The sequence below is a fragment of the Crocuta crocuta genome, unplaced genomic scaffold (genome assembly GCF_008692635.1).
Source record: "Crocuta crocuta isolate KB4526 unplaced genomic scaffold, BGI_CrCroc_1.0 scaffold369, whole genome shotgun sequence".
NCBI classification, from domain to species: Eukaryota; Metazoa; Chordata; class Mammalia; order Carnivora; family Hyaenidae; genus Crocuta; species Crocuta crocuta.
The window spans coordinates 5,656,312-5,678,406 of NW_027529441.1; the positions used below are offsets into that span (position 1 = coordinate 5,656,312).

General features: G+C 39.2%; 1 protein-coding gene across 3 annotated transcripts in view; it reads right to left on the reverse strand.

Moving 5' to 3' along the window:
- Positions 1-14,624: 14,624 nt before the first annotated feature.
- Positions 14,625-22,095, reverse strand: part of GABPA (GA binding protein transcription factor subunit alpha) — a 36,267-nt gene continuing 28,796 nt past the window's right edge. For all 3 annotated transcript variants that reach the window (XM_077760223.1, XM_077760222.1, XM_077760224.1), the window contains exons 7-10: positions 21,781-21,834; positions 20,692-20,832; positions 20,246-20,438; positions 14,625-15,717 (exon numbers count right to left, since the gene is read on the reverse strand). In XM_077760223.1, coding sequence (XP_077616349.1) covers positions 15,489-15,717; positions 20,246-20,438; positions 20,692-20,832; positions 21,781-21,834 — 617 coding nt within the window. In that variant the 3' untranslated portion in view covers positions 14,625-15,488. The remainder of the gene's footprint in view (positions 15,718-20,245; positions 20,439-20,691; positions 20,833-21,780; positions 21,835-22,095) is intronic.

The following is a 22,095-nucleotide window of genomic DNA, read 5'->3' on the forward strand; positions in this document are numbered from 1 at the left end:
CAAACCAGCACTTAGAGTTATCCAGCCAATAAGGGTAAAACTTGAGAAGGAATAAGAGGGAAGGAAATGGGGGGTAGAGAGAGACAATCAGAACCTTATAAAACAAAGGCCCTTGCCTATAGTCCAGGGGCACTTTCGAGTGTCCCCTCTCTGCAGAGAGATTTCCTACTATTCTTACCTTCTAATCTTACTCTAATAAACTTTTGCCTGCTGCCTATTTTATTTTCTGTCCAACTCTCCATTCTTTGAAGCAGCGAGACAACAAATCCCATGTATTGAGGTAAAAAAAAAATTCTGGCAACACTAGGAATCCCATTCAAGGTCCACTTTTTAGAGTAGGCAGTTTAGCTTCTAAGTGGGTACCTGGAGGCTAGCAAAGAGGAAGTCACAGACAGTTCTGGGGAAAGTCAGAGGCCTTGGCGGCCCCCCGCCCCCAAGAAGCCGATCTAACCAGAGGGGCCTAACATGGCACTGGCCACCACAGGAAACCCCTGACCCAATAAGGAAGAAGAGGCAGGAAACTCTGTGTCCAAGAAACTTCCACCTTGTATAATGAATATTTCACCCCCAGGCTGACAACTGTTAGTAAGAAGATAGAAACCCAAACCCCTGGGCACACAGCTCTTGGGCTCTTTCAAGCTCACCTGCTCTTTATCTCCAGAGTGTACTTTTGCTTTATTAAGCTCTCCTGCTCGAACTCACAAACTATGAGATCATGACCTGAGCCAAAGTTGGACATTTAACCAACTGAACCACCTGGGCGTGCCTGTCCTGAATTCTTTCTTATGATGCGACCAAAAACCTTCAGTAACATCTTTTGGGATGAGCAGATTCAAGGCCCTGGGGCCTAGGGTCTCCCTAGTTCACCAGCAATATGCTTACAATCAAGTCCTAGTCAAGGGCATGAAAACCCTCGTCATCTCTGTAGCTTTCAATCCATCTCATTGTTTCAGTGCCTGTTTTATTATTTTTTTTACTTATTTATTTTATTATTTTTTAATGATCTATTTTTATTATTTAATCTTACCCATGATCACAAGATCCTGATGAGCTGAAGTCCAATGCTTAACCAACCAACTAAGCCACCCAGGCACCCCTCAGTATGTTTTTGCAATACCTATGAAGGGTTTAAGACACGGATTTTCTCCCATTTCTCCATCTCAGGCTTGACTGCCTTCCACATAAATCCCTGCCCCAGGTCTTCCCCTGAGCTGTTATGACTTTGCCTGCAGAGAACTTCAGCCTCCAAAGCTGTGGATGATGAAGAAGGGCCACACCATCCTGATTTCTCCAGCACAGTTCCACATGCATGTTGTTCTCCATGATGTCATGATTACTGATTCATAAGATTTAAAACAGGAAAAGCAATTCCTAGTTGATGTGTTTAGTTCTGGCTTTAGGACCAATGACATCTCACAGTCTTACCTTGAATTTCCTTCAACTTTGCAAAAACCTTGTTCTTCACTGGGGTGAAGGGGACATCCAATGTTCTGATATGGTGAACTGAATCTTTTTTTTTTTGCAAATTGAATTTTAAACAGGTTCAGTTTCCTACTTCTGTGCAGAAAGCAAACAAAACTACAACTGCAAACTTTTAAAAACCACACACACAAGAATAGTTATTCTTTTAAACAAGGTAAGATGCAACTTACTATTGTCTTAATTGGAAAAATCACCTTTCACATCAAGCGTGACAACAGGAAATGGTCTAAAATGAGAATCTCCTTGAAAATCAAGGTCCTGTAAAGGCAGATTTCGTGACTGAAAACATTTGTGTAACCTCAGCTCCAGCACTTTCCACTTGTGAATATCACAGTATGCTCTGTGGGGACTGTTAATGAATACATCTGTTTGCCTCCCTGCACAGCTGAATCATGTCTGAAAACAGATCTGTTTTTCCCATCTCAGAAAAATACCCAGTGAATGCTCGCTGATGAACGGGGTTTAGTTATGTAAGTTCCTTTACCTTGCTGTTTACACTAACACTGAAAGACTCAGGCACCACAAACCAGCTGCTGCAACTCAAGGACCTATTATTTACTTTGGAGCCATAAAGTGCCCAGGGAGTCATTTTTATTCCAAATTTCTGGTAATTTTCAGACACGTGGAATCATTACCACTCCTTTTAATGAACAAGCCTGTCCTGGCTTTCGACTCCCTGGTTATCTGTCCTGTAATCCTGCGGGGGAGGGAGATACTATACCAGCCCATTGACAGAAATACAGCCTTAAGGGGTCCATTTCCTTCTTTCTAAAGAGCATAGAAGCCTCGTAAAGGGTGTGATCTGCCACCTCAACGCTTCTCTGCTTGCGAGTGGGGAAAGATTTACCTGCTAGGTCATCATAAAGAGAAGCCGTTTCAGCCGCTTCCGAACTCATTAAAACTTTGTTCGTTGTTTGCTGACTCAGATAAGATTCGATAAATGCGTCCCAAGAACTGAATTCTGATGTTTTACCTGGAGACCCATCCTCATTTTAGCAAACTCTCCAAAATATATGCCTCCTCTTGATTCAGCTGCATTATTAGATTTGTATTCTCTCCTCTCTACTGCTTTTATGCCAGATGTTTAAGATACTTTTGCCACAGTGACATCAACTGGAAATAGTTGGAACTGGACCCTCTAAGTATCCTAGAAACCCCCAAATTCATATTATGTCTACGTCACTTAGAAATACTACTCATAAAAAGTACTTCTCAAATTATCTCTATATAAGTACCACAAAAATAATCTCAGCTGTATTTTAAAAAACAGCTTTTCAAATTCCAATATAAATAATAAAAATTACTTTTTATTATTATAAAAATGCCCACGAGAACTAACTAGTCCATTTTTTTTTTTTTGGCTCACACTTTGGAAAACATATTAGCAATAATGAGTGATTTTATTTTATTTTTTAAATGTTTATTATTTTATTTTGGCAGAGAAAGCACAAGCAGGGGAGGGGTAGAGAGAAAGGAAGAGAGAGAATATCCCAAGCAGGTTCTGTGCTGTCAGTGCAGAGCCTGACATGGGGCTTAAACTCACAAAACCGGCAGATCACGACCTGAGCGGAGATCAAGAGTCGGAGGCTGAAATGAGTCACCCAGGTGCCCCAAAATGAGTGATTCTTAAGCTGACCTTCACATTTTCAAAAAGTAGGTATCTAAATAAATTATACAAATTAGTAGGCAATTAATACTTTTGGATAACTTTATGGAATGGTCACTTATTATTAGGCAAATATATAATTTTGAAATCAGATAATATATAAAGTATCAACAATGCAAGAGAGCTACAAATATGCATTAGTCATGGCTGTTCTTGGTCTTTCAGGAATCTACAACACACTACCTAAAATTTACAGTACAACTGGATAAAACCCACAAAATATAGGCTCTGTTAAGTGCCATAAAAGAATGCTAAAATAATTTCCTTTTTTTTTTTTAATGCTCATTGATTTTTGAGAGCGAGAGCCTGAGTGGGAGAGGGGCAGAGAGAGGGGGAACAGAAGATCCGAAGCAGGCTCTGGGCTGACAGCAGTAAGCCCGATGTGGGGCTTGAACTCACCAACCATGAGATCATGACCTGAGCTGAAATCTGGCACTCAACCGACTGAGCCACCCGGCTGCCCCCTTACTGGTAATCTTAAACTTCATCCTGGAATGAGGCTTGCTTTTTAAGCTTTGTTATCGGGGACCGAGGCAAACGTTACTAGCTAGCCTTCTGAGAACTCCACTCCGTGCCCCCTGATCTAATTGAATTCCATCTCTATGGCTGGTGGGAGCTCGTGTGGCTTTGTGTGAGCTGTAAAGGCTGTTCTCCGTGCTCCTGTCTGGCAGCTCTCTCCTGGCCGCGGGGTGGCCCGCATCTATGAAGAGCCCTGGGCACAGAGCTGTCTCAGTGCGACCTTCTTCTCTCTGCCTCTGTGCTCTGCACACTCCAGCTGTCTCAGCCTCCCGGGCTTCTGTCTCTGGGTTCCATGCTCCCCCCACCCCGTGAGCTACGTGCTGAACTCTCAGTCCGTTCAGTAAACTGGTACATCATAGGGCTCATCTCATGTGCTTCTTTCTTCTAGGATCCTGGTCCTGTGCTGCCTGGTGTTCAATGTCTGAGAAAGGCTTTACACTCCCCCCGGGTTTTGCATTTGTTTATGAAGGGAAGATAGATCCAGTCCCTGTGTCTTAGTCCATTCAGGCCGCCATAACAAAGTACCACAGACTGGGTGGCTTATAAACAACAGACACTCATTCTTTTTTTTTTTTTTTACAAATAGTTTATTGTCAAGTTGGTTTCCAACAACACCCAGTGCTCATCCCCACAAGTGCCCCTCTCCATGCCCATCTCCCCCNAGTGTGGTTTTGATTTGTATTTCCCTGATGAGCAGGGATGCTGAGCATCGTTTCATGCAACAGACACTCATTCTTGAAGTTCTGGAGGCTGGAATTCCAAGATCGGGTGCCAGCATGGGTGGGTGAGGGCCCTCTTCCAGGTTGTGTCTTCACGTGGTGGAAGTGTCCAACGAGCTCCCTTGAGCCCCAGTAGGTTATTAATCTCATTCATGGGGGCTCCTCCCTCATGACCTTCTTCTTCTTATCTCATCGCCTTGGGTGGTAGGATTTCAACACATGAATCTCAGGTGGGCCAGACATTCAGAGCATACTCCCTCTTACTCCATTTTGACCATGTTTGAAAGTGTGAGTATAGTAATATAGTTTTAATGCAAAAAATTTGGAATATACAAATTTTTAAAAATCATAATTCTATCACCTAGAGATAACAAATGCTTATATTTTAGCGAATTACTTCCTAACTCCTTAAACGTCATACACAGATATACTCAACTGTAGACACACAGAAACACAATGTCAGCTGGGAGGCTTTTTGCTCTTGAAGATTCAGTTACGTTTCTTGGTTAGTTGCCTCCAAATCCACCTGTTTGATGCATTTGTACTGGAGACAGATTGTGCAGGTGCGAGGAGGGGGTAGCGTGGGGGTCTATGATAGCAAGGCTGCCATCTTGGAATTCCACATTTGGTTTCCATCTTCCTAAGAGACTCTGCAGTCCAGCCTTCACAGACGTCACACTCAGCTCTCCTCTTCTCCCTTATTTTCTAGGTCAACAAGAACAAAACTTTATCTTTTTCTTCTTCTTCTTTTTTTTTAGAGAGAGGGAGAGAGAGCACAAGTGGGGGAAAGGAGCAGAGGGAGAAAGGGAGAGAATCTTAAGCAAGATCCACGCTGAGCACAAAGCCCAAAGAGGGGCTTGATCTCACAACCCTGAGATCATGACTTGAGCCAACATTAAGAGTTGGAGGCTCAACCAACTGAGCAATCTAGGCACCCCCCAAATTTAACTTCTTATGTGAACAACTCAGCTCTCCTCAAGCCCTACATGTAGACTCAGTTCTAGACTTCCTTTCACATGCCCAAAGTCATGAAGATTCTGAAGAGAGTAAAAAGGTCTGTTGAGTAACAGCATCCACATATCTTAAAAGTTAGCTGCCATGTGAATATCACATATACAGAAACGCACATGATTTACACACATAGCTGACCTTTGAAAAATGTGGGTATGGGGCACCTGGGTGGCTCAGTGGATTAAGTGTCCAACCTCAGCTCACGTCATGATCTCACAGTTTGTGAGTTCAAGCCCCATGTAGGACTCTGTACTGACAGCTCAGAGCCTGGAGCCTGCTTCAGATTCTGTGTCTCCCTCTCTCTCTGCCCCTCCCCAATTTGTGTGTGTGTTCTCTCTCTCAGAAATAATAAATGAATAAACTTTATTGAAAAAACAATGTGGGTTTGAGCTGCATGGGTCCAATTATACGTGAATTTTTTTTCAGCAAATACAGTTTAGTATTTTAAATGTAATTTCTCTTCCTTATGACTTTCTTAGTAACATCTTCTTTAGCTTCTTTTATTGTAAGAATACAGTATGTGATACATATACAAACTATTCATTAATTGACTGCTTACATTATCAGTAAGACTTCTGGTCAACAGCAGGCTATAGTAAATATTGGAAGACTCAGAAATTACACGGGGATTTTTGAATGCAGGGGGTTGGCACCACTAAGCCCTGCATTTTTCAAGGGCCAACTGTACAGATGTACATATACCTCAAAGTGAAATATTTGAGTAGTAGGTCGTAACCTGATTTTCCTCCTTAATAAAATGTGCTTTATATGTTCTATAATATGTAGCATCAGTTTTTTGGTGTTTTGTTTCTTTTTTTGAGAGAGAGAGGAAGAAGGACAGAGGAAGAGGGAAAGAGAGAATTGTAAGAATTGACACTCAGGACTCTGGGATCATAACCTGAGCCAAAGTCAAGAGTTGGATCCTCAGCTGACTGACCCATCCAGGTGCCCCTATGTAGTAACATTAATTTTTATTTAATTTTTTAATTTTGTTTTTTTGTTTGTTGTTTTTTTTTTTTTGTTTTGTTTTTTGGAGAGAGAGCGTGCATGCCAGCAGGGGAGGGACAGATAGAAAAGGAGAGAGAGAGGGGCGCCTGGGTGGCTTAGTCGGTTAAGCGTCCGACTTTCGCTTAGGTCATGATCTCGCGGTTCGTGGGTTCGAGCCCCGCGTCGGGCTCTGTGCTGACNNAAAAAAAAAGAAAGAAAAGAAAAGGAGAGAGAGAATCCCAAGCAGGTTCTGGGCTGTCAGCACAGAGCCTAATGTGGGGCTCGAACTGACAAACCCGTGAAATTATGATCTGAGCCAAAAGAAATCAAGAGTGGGACACTCAACCAACTGAGCCACCCAGACACCCCTATGTAGCATCATTGTAAAAATTTTAATGAAGTGTATGTAACGTTATATTAATTTCAGGTGTACAACATGAGTCAATATTTGTATCTATTGCAAAATGATCACCACAATAAGTCTAGTTAACATCTGTCACCATACACAGCTACAAAGTTTTTTCTTTCTTGTGCTGAGAACTTTTAGGATCCACTCCATTAACAACTTTCAGATGTGCAGCACAATAGTAACTATAGTGGCCATATTGTTCATTACAGCCTAATGACTTACTTGTTTCGTAACTCAAAATTGGTATCTTTTGACCCGGCTTCACCAGTGTGACCGTCCCTCATGCCCTGCCTCTGGTAACCACTAATCTGTATCTGTGAGCTTGGTTTCTTAGGAGTTTTGCTTTTGTTTTGTTTTTACAGTTTTTTATTTTTATTTTTTTTCAGATTCCACGTATACATGAGATCATAGGGTATTTGTCTTCATCACTTTTAGTAGATTGAATTTTTATGGGTTTCAATAATAAATGTAAGCAATGCCCTTCTGAGAAATATGGGTTATTTATAACTTTTTACAATTATAAAAAGACTGTAATAAATATTTGAAATTAAACAACATATTTTAAAACAGCCAAGGGTGCAAAGAGGAAATAATAAGAGAACTTAGAAAATATTTGAACTGAATTGTAATGAAAATAAAACATTATAAAATTTGTGTGATGCAGATAAAGCTGTGTTTAGGAGAAATGTTCAGCTTTATTTTCATTTTTTACCTCCTTTTTAAAAAAATTTTTATTTATTTTCCAGACAGAGAGAGACAGAGCACAAGCAGGGGAGGGGCAAAGACAGAGGGAGAAACAGAATCTGAAAGAGGCTTCAGGCTTTGAGCTGTCAGCACAGAGCCCAACACAGGGTTCAAATCCACAAACCAGGAGATCATGATTTGAACCAAAGTCGGATGCTTAACCAACTGAGCCACCCAGGTGCCCCTCAGTATACAATTTAAAAGATAAAGATCCATTTATCCCTTGCTCCTTCCTTCCTTTTCTCCTTCCCTATAACCACAAAACTGTTATCATACCTTAAACAATTAACGGCAATTCTATAATATTTAAAAATATCCAGTGTTCAAATTTGCCTGACTACCTCAATGTCTTTTACAGTTTGTTTGTTGAAATCAGGATCCAAACAACATCACACATTACACTTGGTTAATTCAGAAAGACTTTTGGGGTGCCTGGGTGGCTCAGTTGGTTAGGCATCTGACTTGATTTTGGCTCAGGTCATGATCTCAAGGTTCACAAGTTCAAAGCCCCATGTCAGGCTCTGCACTGACAGTGTAGAGCCTACTTGAGATTCTCTCTCCCTCTCTGCTCCTCCCCTGCTCACGTGCTCCCTCTCTCTCTCTCTAAAATATTTAAAAAGACTCTTAATATATGTCAATTATACATAATAAACTTTTAAATCTCTTTTAATCCATACATTTTCCTTCATTTTTCTTGTAATTAATTTTTTTCTCATAGTTACTTTGCATTTGTGTTGTCTTCATTTGTATTTTGTTAATAGCATCCATGTAATGACAATTTCTTGTTACATAAATTTACATATATTTCTCATTACATATATTTCCTACATATACATATAGGAAATATGTTTCAGATATTACCTATAAACCAGGACTTTTTTCTGGGAGATTTGTCAGATTCGGGTTCAATTTACTTTTTGGCGAGAACAGTCCCATCGGGGGCACGTATCTGGTCTCTTTTTGTGTGGTATTAAGATTGATCCGTGCATCCAGGTATTGTCCTTTACCAAATGCCTTACCAACGTTTCACCTAATGGTTTTAGCGTCTGTTGGTGATGATTGCCTAGATCCATTATCTTATTAACAGCTGTATGACAGTATTTTACAAAACATCATAGAATTATATGAATTTAGAGATGCATGGACCTTTTCTTTTATGTTTATTTTTGAGAGCAAGAGAGAGCACAGGCAGGGGAGGGGCAGAGAGAGAGGGAGACACTGAATCAGAAGCAGGCGGAAGCAGGCTCCAGAGTCTGGATGGGGAGCTTGAACTCACTAGCTGTGAGATCATGACCTGAGCCGAAGTTGGATGCCCAACCGACTGAGCCACCTGGGCGCCCTTAGATGTATGGACCTTTGAAAAATTTAGTATAAGTCTCTCACTTTGAATAAGATAACTAAAAGCCAGGAGAAATGAGAAAAGTATTCAGTGATTGCAATTCTCCTTTGTTAGAAGTTCTAGACGCATCTCCCTTTCACTGACCACAGATGTGACAGAAAACTTCTGTTGACACACAGTTCAGTGAAAAGCACCAGCACTGGCTTCAAGTTTAAGCTGGCTTTATACAAGTGACCTTGATCAGCTTGTCTGACCACTCTGTGCTTCAGTTTCTTTATCTATAAAATGAATAATATTCATCTCTAATTCAAAGTGTTAAAAGAAATAAACGAGAATGCAAAGAAAGGGCTTGGCACAGTGTTAAGTGATCAGAATTAGCCATTATTTACTCACTCATTCAGCTCTTCAACGATATTTTATCATCTTTACAGTAATTGATCATTTTACAATATTTTATCATCTTATCATTAAATGAGATGAGTGACAGTTTTCACAATAGAGAACTGGATTCTGTGGAAGGTAGTTTTCTTTTCCAGACGCTTGCACTTATTTCATGGTACATAATTGTAAGATGTTTTCACAAACATCATTTCATGTAACTATCTCAGTAGACCTGTGCTCCAGGTGATACACAAATATTATCAACTATCGCCTAGAAAGGAGGCCGTGGAGGAGCAGAGAGACTAAATGGCTTGCCCTAAATTTTGTACTTAGTGGGGAAAGTTGGGACTGTAACCTATTTCTTCTGGCTCTTTCTTTGACATGCTGCCTTACATAGTGTTAGGAACTTCCTATTTGTTTAATCAGTTAATCATTATATTTCAGGCCAACAAGAAGAGGAGGGTAGATGTTCGTACTTAAAGAATTTTCCTTAAAATAAAATATCCTCTTCATTTTGTAATCTGAGAGCTGAAGACAAGAATTCTACTATGGGGCTCTTAATGCATAGCTTTATCCTTCAAACACAAACACAAATGAACATTCTGGTTCAGGTAGGCAACGATGTTAAGTTGATCAACATGGTAATGACATTTGTTTCATACCCTTTCATCCATGAAATGACACCAGCATCAGAAGTAGGAAACTTCCTTTCAGAATGGGGAATAACAGAACAAATCTTTTGCATAAATTTCTAAGCAAATGAATTAAAGAGTTGCTCATAGATGTAATCAATAACTTGCTTTTATTTAAAAAATTTTTAGTGTTTATTTTGAGAGAGAGACACACACACAGACAGAGACAGAGCATGAGTGGGGGAGGGAAAGAGGAAGGAGAATCCCAAGAATCCAAAGAATACTCCAGGCCCTGAGCTGTCAGCACAGAGCCTGCTGCAGGGCTCAAACCCTGAACCACGAGATCATGACCTGAGCCGAAGTTGGACGCTTCACCAACTGAGACAACCAGGCGCCCCAGCAGGTTATTATTTTTAACTATTGTTCTATTCCATTCCTATTTACTGTCACATCATCTATAAAAATAGCACAGGCGTTAATTGGGTGTTATGTTGTGTCATGGAGTAAAGACCCAAAAATCAATTACCTTGTTACAGATATGAGAAAGCTCTTTTCTCGGATTACAGAGAAATATTCATACATGGCATCGCCACTGCCATAATCATTTAGTTAAAACCAATGCTCAACATTTAATGACAAAATACTCTAATAAATCACTGTGGTCCACCAATGAGTGTCAGTACGTGAACTGTTTGTTATCTGTCCACAGGCAGACAAGGACAGACAAGAAGACAATTAGAACAATTTGACAGAGTAATCCCATGTTTCTGAAGCCTCATAATTTTTAAAAAGTGGGTATGTACTTTATTTAAAAAAATTTTTTTTGTAGTTTATTTTTGAGACAGAGACAGAGCATGAACGGGAGAGGGGCAGAGAGAGAGGGAGACACAGAATCTGAAACAGGTTCCAGGCTCTGAGCTGTCGGCACAGAGCCCGACACGGGGCTCAAACCCACGAACCGTGAGATCATGACCTGAGCCGAAGCCGGACGCTTAACCAACTGAGCCACTCAGGTGCCCCTGGGTATGTACTTTAGCCTTTTTCGTTTTGTTTTTCTAGCAATTCAGTTTTTAACTTTGCTGGGGTATTAATTCATGTATCCTCATGCTTGCCATTTTAAGTGTACATTTAAATGAGTTTGGGCAAATTTTTCCAGCCATGTAATCATCGACAGAACATAACGTAGGGTATGTTCATCACCCCTCAAAATTTCATTGTGCCCCATATAGGAAGTTACCCTCATCCCTGGCCCCAGGTGGCCGCTGATCTGCCTTCTTTCCTTACAGATTAGATATGCCTTTCCTAGAGTTGCTCAGTTCTTTTTATTGAAGAGTAGCTTTCCCATTGCATGGGTATTGCGCAATTTATTTACTCAGTCACCTGTTGATGGACATTTGGATTGTTCATAGTTTGGGGCCATTATGAATAAAGCTGCTGTAAACACGAGTATACGAGTCCTTCAATAGGCATTCTGTTTAGGTAACTGTTTCAGTTAGGTAAACACCTAGGATTCGAATTGTTGGCTTGTGACAAAAACGTGTGTAACTTTTCCGAAGTAGTGTGGTATTTTCACCAGCAATGTGCAGAATTTCCATTTGGTCCATGCCATCGCCAACACTTGGTGTTGTGAGACTTTTTAAATTTTTAACAATTAAAATGAGTATGTAGTGTACTGCGTTGTGATTGTTTCATAGTGACCAATAATGCTGACCAGCTTTTCATATGCTTTCCTGCATGTCACCATTTCTTCTGTTGCTGTTCCTAACTGGTTTGGCTCCGTGGATGCAATTTCATCTATTTTCTCATAAAGACTAAACTCTAGGGGCATCTGGGTGGTTCAGTTGGTTGAATAGCCGACTTAGGCTCAGGTCATGATCTCCCAGTTCCTGAGTTTGAGCCCCGGGCGTCTGGCTGTGCACTGACAGCTGATGGTGTGGAGCCTGCTTGGGACTCTCTCTCTCTCTCTGCCCCTCCCTCACCACTCTTTCTCTCTCTCAAAATAAATAAATAAATAAACTTAGAAAATAAAGACTAAACTCTAACATCTAATTTAGTCTTGGAGCTAGTTCTTCCCAAATCGATAGTTAAGTAAAGTACATGGGACTCATATGCACGATACAGCAGATGTAGACGGTCATATTTTCATGCAACCTAATATCCCAGGAATTTGAGAACTTTTTATACAGCAAAAAAAATTCAAAAACACAGAAATATACTGTATAATAGTTTTATTTTTCTCATTTTACTATTTTTACATTTTATGCACAAATATTTTTTATCTGAGTAAAAATAGAAAATAACTGTTTTATGTAAAATTACAAAAAAAAATAAAACCCACAAAGAAATACATAATTGTTATTATGACCGTATAAGTGTCTTTATTTAAAGAGTAAAAATGTAGGCAAAAATCCTCCTTCCTTTTACAAAAGACTGAGAATATTTTTTTTTCTGGCAGCAAGTGAAATATCACTGAAATATCAATATTTTTACACCTTCTAGATGTGAAGACATTAAGTTAGTCACAGGTTGTTTGGTAATTATGAATTTTAAAACATTTTTGTGCTATTTCAAAGATATACTAGTTCTTTTTAAAAGGCGGTAGCATAACATGAAAAATATGGAAAACAGCTGACCTCACTAAAGTACTGGGAGGCACAGCCCTCGAAAGGAGTGTCATACTTGAGTGTCCCCGTTAATCAGGAGAGAAAAAGAAGTAACTAACGGACATGGAAGCACACATGTGAACGTGCTGAGTCGGTCCATGTGAAGATCAACCACACAGCAATTCTGTTTCATGTGTCTGATTTTCTGATGGAAACACAGATTTCCAAACTTCAGGCTAGGTGTGCATGAATGGTGGCTCAGGAAGAACCTCAACGGGAAAACAAGTTTTAAAACAAAAACAGACATTTCCTTGTTTTTGTACTTAGAGGGTACAAAAGATGGCCAATGATTTTTACCTTCCTTCCTTTAAGTATACTGTAAAGTCCCCTATGGAAAATTTACTCACAAAAACAGCAAAGAGTCAATGGCGTGAATTCTAGTTTCTTTTCCAACACAAGTTATCTTTCAATAAAAGAAAAGACTACCTGGCTTTCTGACAATTTGTAACCTCAACACGGACAATGGGAACAGTTTAATATGTCAGATGAGAAAAAAATCACTGAGGTTTCTTGACTCCACTGGAGAAATCAGTCTCATGACTTAACTAACCTATGATACAGTATATGAAGTGATGAAGACAGAAGAAGAAAGAAATAGCACCTGATCCTGTAGGAGAATGATCCTTGTTCAAGTTATAACGGGGAATAAAAACTACCAAAGGAAGAAAAACGGATAGGATGTATTTTCAAAAAAAGGAACCTGAGGACTTAGAGAAAAGAAGCAATAGTTTGACTTTAGGATCTAAAAGAATGTGGGTGTTCCTTGCCTTAAAATATACATATACATAAAGCTGCAACATCGAGGAAGTCTGTCATCTTTGCTAAAACTTTAAAATAATGTCTCTGCAAAAGCATTTTAAATCTTAAAGTGAGAAATTTTAAGCTCTTGATAATATACGAGAAAGAGTATACCTTTTTATATTTTTAAAACTATAAGCAACATGTCAATTCTCCAGACCAGAAGACGGGGCAGAACGTTTTTAGTGGTCTATGTTATCTGAACCTGGAGTTCTGTACATTAGTTCATATTGTTATTCTACTCAGATACTCTTGCAGTCACAGTGCCCAAACTAATAGTTTGTCAGTCTATTCCATATGTGTTTATAAAAAGGTAAAAATAGAAGTTACAAGTTTTTACTCTTTTTAGGCAGCTACTGGAGGGTCTTAAACGACTTAATACTCTAAAGGAACCGACATTAACGCAGTCCTACAGCACAGCACTTCATGTCACGATCCAAGGCGACCAGGGAAGAAGATCCTTCCTCTCCCACTTGTTCCTAAAATCCCCGCCTGCTACAGTTCACTGCAAAGCACCATCTGGTACCTATAGCAGTGGCTGCTAAGCAAGGCCTCCGTGACTCACTACCACGGCCCTTTCCTGTGGGTTAGACAGACGCATCAGCTGAGCTTGTATACAGCTCTGGAGGGGGAGGGATTTAAAGGAAATGATGAGGGAGAAGGTGCATAAAGAAATATCTGAGAATCAATCTTCTAATATAAGAGGATTAAAGGCTCTCTGCCAGTATCTGGTATCATTATTTATGTATGATACCTTAAAACAAAAAACAGAAAGAAAAAAAGAAAGGAAATCAAGCAAAAAAGAAAGACATTCCTAGTGATTTCTGTTTAGTGTTAGCTTGCGATAACATTTTCATATATAGGTGAATCATTTAATTAACATTTTTTAAAATGAGGTATCTTTTAAAATACCTTTCCTTTTGAATATCATTATGTATTCATATACAGGTGTACAGATATATATACAATGGTCAACTGGACATGTATACAAATATATGTGTACTCAGACATATATAATATTCAAAAGGAAAAAATTAAATAAATGGGAAATTTTGTTTTGGGAGAAGACCTGCCTATACTGGAGGTCAGAATTTTCCTTTCAAATCTACTGGCAAGTAATGTGCTGTTGTCTTGAAAGGTAAGGCTGACTACAGACAGATTTAAAGGCTTCATCTGATCAGAAACACAATGACTATATAAGCTGCTTCTGCATAATACACCTGTAGGTCGAACAGGGCAAGGAAAACAAAGAAACAAAGAAACAAAGCAAGCCATAACAAACCAAACTAAACCAAACTTTTATTTTCTGGCTGAGGTATACCTTTTCAGTTTTTTAAATCTCTGACAGGAAAAACAGAGATCATTTCAGGATTTTTGTAATAGCTAGTTTATTAGAATTAAATGCCTCTCTTAAAATAATTTAAATTCCTGGCCTCACATCATGAATAATCTGTACAGAAAATCCTTAAAATTAGCTTAAGCCAGTTAAGCCAGATTTCAACCTGGATCTCCCTCCTCAGCAGTGCTCGTCTACCAGCTAACTTCTTATTGTCCTCTGCTTGCAAATATATAAATTATTTTAATAACTTGATACTCTCAGTTTTAGTAACTTATTAATCTTACAGTTTTATTTGATATGAATATTTTAGCTCTGCTTGATTAGATGAAACAGGCACACATGCTTTAGCTGTGAAAAATTCCACTTTCTGGTTCTATGTAAAGCAACATCTAAAGCAGCAGAGAGGGAAAACAGTTATAATTTCAAAAATAGTTAAGCCAGACTGTTTCCTGGAGATACTTCATTTATTCTTCATCCTCAGATGCTACTGGCTATTTTTGGTAGGGCTAGACGTTAATACTGACCAGTTTAGCTTTCCTGACTGTTAACAAACTATCCCACAATGAACCTGACTTCACGCTGAAGACATTGTGGTGATCCTTAACATACACATATTCTAAAATATATGCTTCAAAGTAAAAAGATCCAAATTCACAAGAGTATGAAATATTTATAAAAAAATCATGCATCAGACTGTACAGTCTAGAAATAAAAGAAGATTCAAATTCAGTAATAAAGGTAAGAGCAAGACTCGCTCTAACGTTTAAGAAAGACCTTGGACTCCCAGAAGGTCCTGGGCTCAATTATCCTTTTCCGTTTGCAGAGAAGCAGTGGCCAGCGCGACCGCTGTGACTGGCTGGGCAATCCCGTGAAGCTGCATCTTTGCTAGTTTCTTCTGTTCACACTCCGTGACCAAACGGTTCAACTCTGCCGCACTGTATCCAATAAGAGTCTTCAAGTCACAGACAAACTTGTACACAAATCTCTTGCCTTGAACTTTACAAATCATATCCCCATCATAATAATACCTTTAAAAAGACAAAGACATATTAGGACTATATAAAAAATACAGAATTTGGACTTCTTAAGATATTTCACAGATTCTTCCATAAGCAGGAGCCTAGTATTGTATCTACCTCAATAGCAATTAACACTGAAGTTATAATCCAAGCAAACTTCAAAACAGGACTTACTAAAATGTCAATGCTCAGTGTTTCAAAACTCTATATACTAAATATTCAAACCATATTTCGACAATTATGATAAAATACATAAACAATGTTAAACAAAACAAAAACCCTTATGAGCAGTAATAAACCTAAGAACAAGGGCCTGGAGTCAGAATGTCAAGATTCAAAATCCAGCATCTCAACTTACTACCTTTGTGCTTTTGTGACCACAGGAAAGCCACATTCTCTCTTAGTTTCTGTTTGGCTTTTTAAAGGAGGCTCTGCGCCCAACGTGGGGCTTGAATTCATGACCCTGAAATCCAAGAGTCGGATGCTGTACTGACTGAGCAAGCCAGGTGCCCCTCAAAGTTTTTATTCCCCACCTATACAATGAGGTTAAAAACAGCACTTACCCTCACAGAATTGTTTAGAATTAAGAGGATTATCTTTGCAAAGTGCTTGCTTAGCACACAACGACTGGCATATAGCCCTCTATAAAATATAAGCTATGTCAATAATTAATACCCACATAATACGAAGAAAATTTTAATATACATATTCTATGGATTGTGGGAATTGGGAATGTCCCCTTCTTTTCTGCACTGCACAAAATCCTTTATCATGCAGCCACACCTTCACTGTCACCATTTTAATATGTAAAGGCTCTCCTTTCAGAGAAGTTTTCCAAATTTAACAGGGAGCCTCAAAAGTATAAGTAAATAGGGGCGCCTGGGTGGCTTAGTCGGTCAAGCGCCCGACTTTCGCTTAGGTCATGATCTCGCGGTTCGTGGGTTCGAGCCCCGCGTCGGGCTCTGTGCTGACTGCCAGCTCAGAGCCTGGAGCCTGTTTCAGTCTGTGACTCCCTCTCTCTTTGACCCTCCCCTGCTCACGCTCTCTCTCTCTCTCCTAGAAATAAATAAAAACATTAAAAAAAAAAAGTATAAGTAAATAGAAGAAAGACAGGATACAGAAAACCAGGAAAGAAGACATCATAAAGAAACAAGGTTTCTATAGTGCAGAGGTAAATTTGTGGGAAATCCCTCCAGAAGTCTAGCTTACTGCTGCTCTGTATGGAGATGGAAACAGAAACAGAGCTAGATTTATACTTTGGAAAACAGACTTTATTTACTGTTATGCATTGCCAATTCCAATAATAGGGGAATAGGTAAGTCAAGACTCTTCTGGGCAGGTGGACTGTGCAGGCTTTGTTTCCAAACTGCACTGCCCATCTGTACTACTCTGACAGTGAGCAGTTAGGAAAGGAAGGGCTCTCTGCCAAAGCACAGGCAGTGTAAATTACCGCATTCAGCAGAGTTTTCTTATAAGTCATTCAATTTAATCAGGAGTCCATTAATGAAAAGGCTGATTTACGTGCAGGAAATTAAGTCACTTCCTTTAATTCCAGAAGAACAAAAGTGTAACAGTCAGTCATGCTGACTCTCTCAGTAAGAAATGAAACACACTGGACATAGTTCTTGTGTTTCCTTTTGTGCCAATCACATTAATACAGAATTTAGATCTCAGCCCACAAACCATCAAATGCCTGTCATCCAGTTTAACATGAGATTGGTATTTCAATTTCTCAAGAAAATTTCTACATAATATGTAAGGCTGTTAGCAGACAGACACTTGAGAAAAAAGTAAAATAAAAGAAGAAAGCGGTTTTACATTTCAAAGAGGAAAATGGAGTTATAATCTTCTGTCTCTTGGTAAGAAGTGATGAAAAATACAAATGCCAAATTTTAATTTTACTTCATATGTCTTTCAATCTAGTGGGTGCCTCACACAAGCGTACTAAGAGCAGCATCACTTCTCTAACACCCTCCCTGAAAAGAAGGAGAAAAGAGCACAACACCTGTATTGTCATGGATATGCTTTCTCTCTCTTTTTGAAATCTGTGTTTCTTTCACCCTTTAAATTGTGAATTACATAAACAGAAAGCACACACAAGTGAACAGCTCAATGACTGATTACAGTGAATGTTCGCCTGTCAACTACGACTTAGGTCAGGAGACAGAACACTGCCAGCCCCCAGAAGCCCTCCACGGCCCAACCCAATCACCCCCGCCCCTTTACTCTAAAAGGTAAACACAATCCAATCCTGTTCCATGATGATAATTCACAGCTTCTATTTATATTCTCATCACCCAAACGTTGCAATTTAGTTTTCCTGTTTCTTCAACTTTACACTATAAATGTAATCATCTAATATACACCCTTTTGGGTCTGATTCTTTCACTGAACATTACATTTGTATCAGCGCTTATAGCTTCGGTTATTTTCTTGGCCACACGGTACACTCCTGTTTACCATAATTCAGTTCTGCCCCATCCTGCAGACAGACACTTGGTTTCTGGATAGTGTAAATGCTGCTGCTATGAGCATGTGTGCAGACATCTGCAGACGCTTCTGCTTGGTGATCATTTAGGAGAGAAACCGCTGGGTCACAGGTTATGTCCCGACCAAAAAGTGCTGAAGCACTCCGTGCTCCATAACCTCGATACCTGGTACCAGTGATCTTTTTCATTTCAGCCATTCTGAGATACGTGCTGTGCCATTTTACCGTGGTTTCCAACTGCGTTTCCCTGATTACAAATGAGGTTGTGTGCCATGGCATACGGTCACTGGACATTTGTATAATCTAATTCCGAAGTGTTTATTTAAGTCTCTTGCCTATTTTTTCTAGTTTTCCTATTGATTTGCTACATGGAACCGATCTCTAGTAAAGTATGAAGAAGGGCCCAAGTTCCACTTTTCTCCACATGGATGGTCAACTGTCCCGGCTCTGCTGACTGAAAAGCAGGTCTTTCCCCCACTGCCATCTTTAAGTCAAGTCCTCTTACGTACTTGGCTCTCTGTGGGCTCTCTGTTGTGATCTGCAGTCTGTTCTCTCTAAGAAAACCACGCACTTACCGTCGAAGCTTCCCAGCACTTCCCACTCTGCTGTCCTTCCCAGGTGCCCTGCTTACCGTGCACTTTATGTTCCCACATACATCTGACAATCACCATGTCAAGTTCTACAAAACAACTTATCCAGATGATTTCTGCATTGAAACTTAATATCAATCTGGGAAGAACTGACATTTTAATGACTAATTCTAATAATTTATCTGTAATTTTGAAGGGACTTGTAAATATACAATCATATCAACCATCAAAAATGACAGTTTTAGGGGCGCCTGGGTGGCTTAGTTGGTTGAGCGTCCGACTTTCGCTTAGGTCATGATCTCGCGGTTCGTGGGTTCGAGCCCCGTGTCAGGCTCTGTGCTGACTGCCAGCTCAGAGCCTGGAGCCTGCTTCAGAGTCTGTGACTCCCTCTCTCTCTGACCCTCCCCTGCTCACGCTGTCTCTCTCTCTCTCCTAGAAATAAATAAAAACATTAAAAAAAAAAATGACAGTTTTAATTCTAATTCTATGGGAAGGGTCTTTAGACAGCTGGCAAAGTGTGTGAGACTAAATACGCGATAAGCACATTGAAAAGAAAGCATTTTAGTTACTTAGGAGTACTAAGGATATCAGTTATTTTGGAAAATAAAATAATCGTGGTAAACTATGTAATAGTACTCACATGATCATGATTCTATACAGTGAATACTAACCTACCCACAATTTCTGTATAATTCTGTAATTACAAGAGAGGGGAGAAAGTGTGTGTGTGTGTGTGTGTGTGTGTGTGTGTGTGTGTGTGTGTAGTGATCGGAGGTAAATCATGATCTCAGTGTGAAATTCACAATGTCCAAGTGAAACATGAAGTCACAGTAAAACCAAATTATTTAGAAATACAGAAATAAATTGCAAAGCTATTTTACACACATTCACTCTTCCAAAAAAAGACAGTAATTCCATGATATTTCTATATATCCTACTTCTCAGTAGGATGCACTTCTTAAATGCACATACTGAATTTCCCACTGTAGGAAGCATAATTTCTGAGAGTAATTCTGTCAAAAAAAGTGATACTAGTTATGGGATGTTATAAATAATTGTATTCTATTCCAATTCAGTGTGAAGGTGGGATATTTAGAGTTAGGCAGGNTTTTGCACCTAATTATAGAAAGAGAAAATATCTGCCTCTTTGCTAAACTTTACACTCAGTTCATCTATGCAAATAACAGCGTCTTTATCTGTTAGGTAAATGCCAGAAAAATCAGAGATTAAACAGTTAGTTTTAAACTGTTAAGTATATTCTTTTCAAACAGATAAAAACAATTAAGCTTGGAACCATCTTTTAAGGAAACAACTATGTTCCTCAAAATTATCACTAAAGAGCTTTGTAAAAAGTCATTTTTAACAAAAACGTAAAAACTTTAGCTTTGTTTAGTCATTTTTTAGAAGGGCTTAATGTTAAAAAGAAATAATAATAATAATAATAATAATAAATGCCTACCTTAATGCACGACTTAGTTTCTCATAGTTCATTGTAGGCTTATTTTTACGTTGTCCCCATTTCTGTGCAACCAGTTCAGGCTGATTTAGCTTAAACTCGCCTTCATCGCCAACCCAAGAAATGCAGTCTCGAGCATCCTTGTCAGTAAGAAGTTCTAGCAAAAACTGCCACAGTTGGATTTGGCCGTTGTTTCCTGCACGGACCAGAGGGACAAGTGCTGACCACGGTGCTACGGATCCAGAGCAGGCCAGAGACAACAAGCAGATTCCCCGGGTCATCCCCAGCCATGCTGGAAACACAGCTGGAGTTGGGTTTTTTGTTTTTTTTTTTAACAAATGCTGTTGAAATACTGCCAGGGAAATACCATATTCACATTTTCATGCAGCGAAATAAAATACACATAATTTAACAAATTTTAAGAATACCATTAGATAACGCAAAGATACCTGTTCTGTTCCCAGGAGAACTTCTGTCCTCGCCCGAAATCCTCGGGGCTCTCTGTACTTTAGCTGCCTTTGTGCTACTATTAATGACTTTTATGGTCGTTGGGGTAGCAGACTGCACTGATGCCGGAATAATCTGCACAGCTGCAGGGAAACACAGGGGGAAATTATTTTCCCTTTAAAACAGCACTGAAAAAAATTACTGAAAGACACAGAATGCAATTAGTTTTACTAATACCCCTCTAATTAGCTCTACAAAAGGCCTCCTTTCAAAAAAGCCTAATCCACAACACTTTTGAGCAAAACTACCAAAAAAGTTCAGGGGATAAGGTATGAGGTTTGCTCTATGGTTTGCGAGTCTTAACTTGAGGAAGAAGAGTTGGTCTTATTTTGAATTAACTTGGTGGTGTGTATACATTAGACAAAGAATTATGAAAACACTTGTTTTAAAAATATTTCTTCATTAACGACAGTTTATCAAATGCTGGAGAAAACAGGGACAAGCGAGGACTCCAGTGCAGCGCCGGTGACAGCAAAGCCCTGCCGCCACTGCGAAAAGCTCCGGAAACCCCTAATCAAGCTGGCGGTGGAGAACCCCTGGGATCAACTAGAGGCTCTCACACTCAAGCTTGCAAACACTCCTTCAGTGACAGTCACCAAGTTTTAACAATGTTTAACAGCAGTGAAAAGGAATGAAATTCCACTGCCAAGTGGTCTCCTGTCAAACAAAAAAGTAAGTTACAAAGGGATATGTACAGTTTATGGTCATTTTACCAAAAAAGCTTAAATATGTGTAAAGTAATACTATAAAGTGTGGTTACCTAGTTGATAAAGATATAAAACATGCACAGTAATAAACACCAGATTCAGGACAGTCATCTAAAATGCGACCTATAACAGGTACACTTGATATATACGAAGTTTTAATTCTTATAGAGATATACGTATACGGCTATACTTCATTTCTTGGTATGTCTAAAACATTTCATAAAAAATTTAAAACTTAATTTTTCTTTTTATTACCTTGCAAAAAATTTAAAAAAAATTTTCTTATTGACAAATGGGCAACATATCACGTGCATGAATACTCACGCTGATCAATCGTAACTATCTCATTCATCTGTTGTTCTTGGCTTGCCAGCACATCTGAGGAACACACAAAAATTTGTGTTTATATTTACACCCAGAAATGTAAACTCACAGTAGTAAAACTCAACCGAACCAACCAACCAACCAAAAAGGCAAAGCGTTTAACAAAACTCATTGGCACAATAACCTAAGAAATATTTGACAGTCACTCTGCAAGGAAAAAATATTTTTAAGAGAAGTAACAGATGGAAAGCTCTAATTCTCTGAATGTTAAGAAAAGTTATTCAGAGTATCATGGTTTTCTAAACATAAATATCT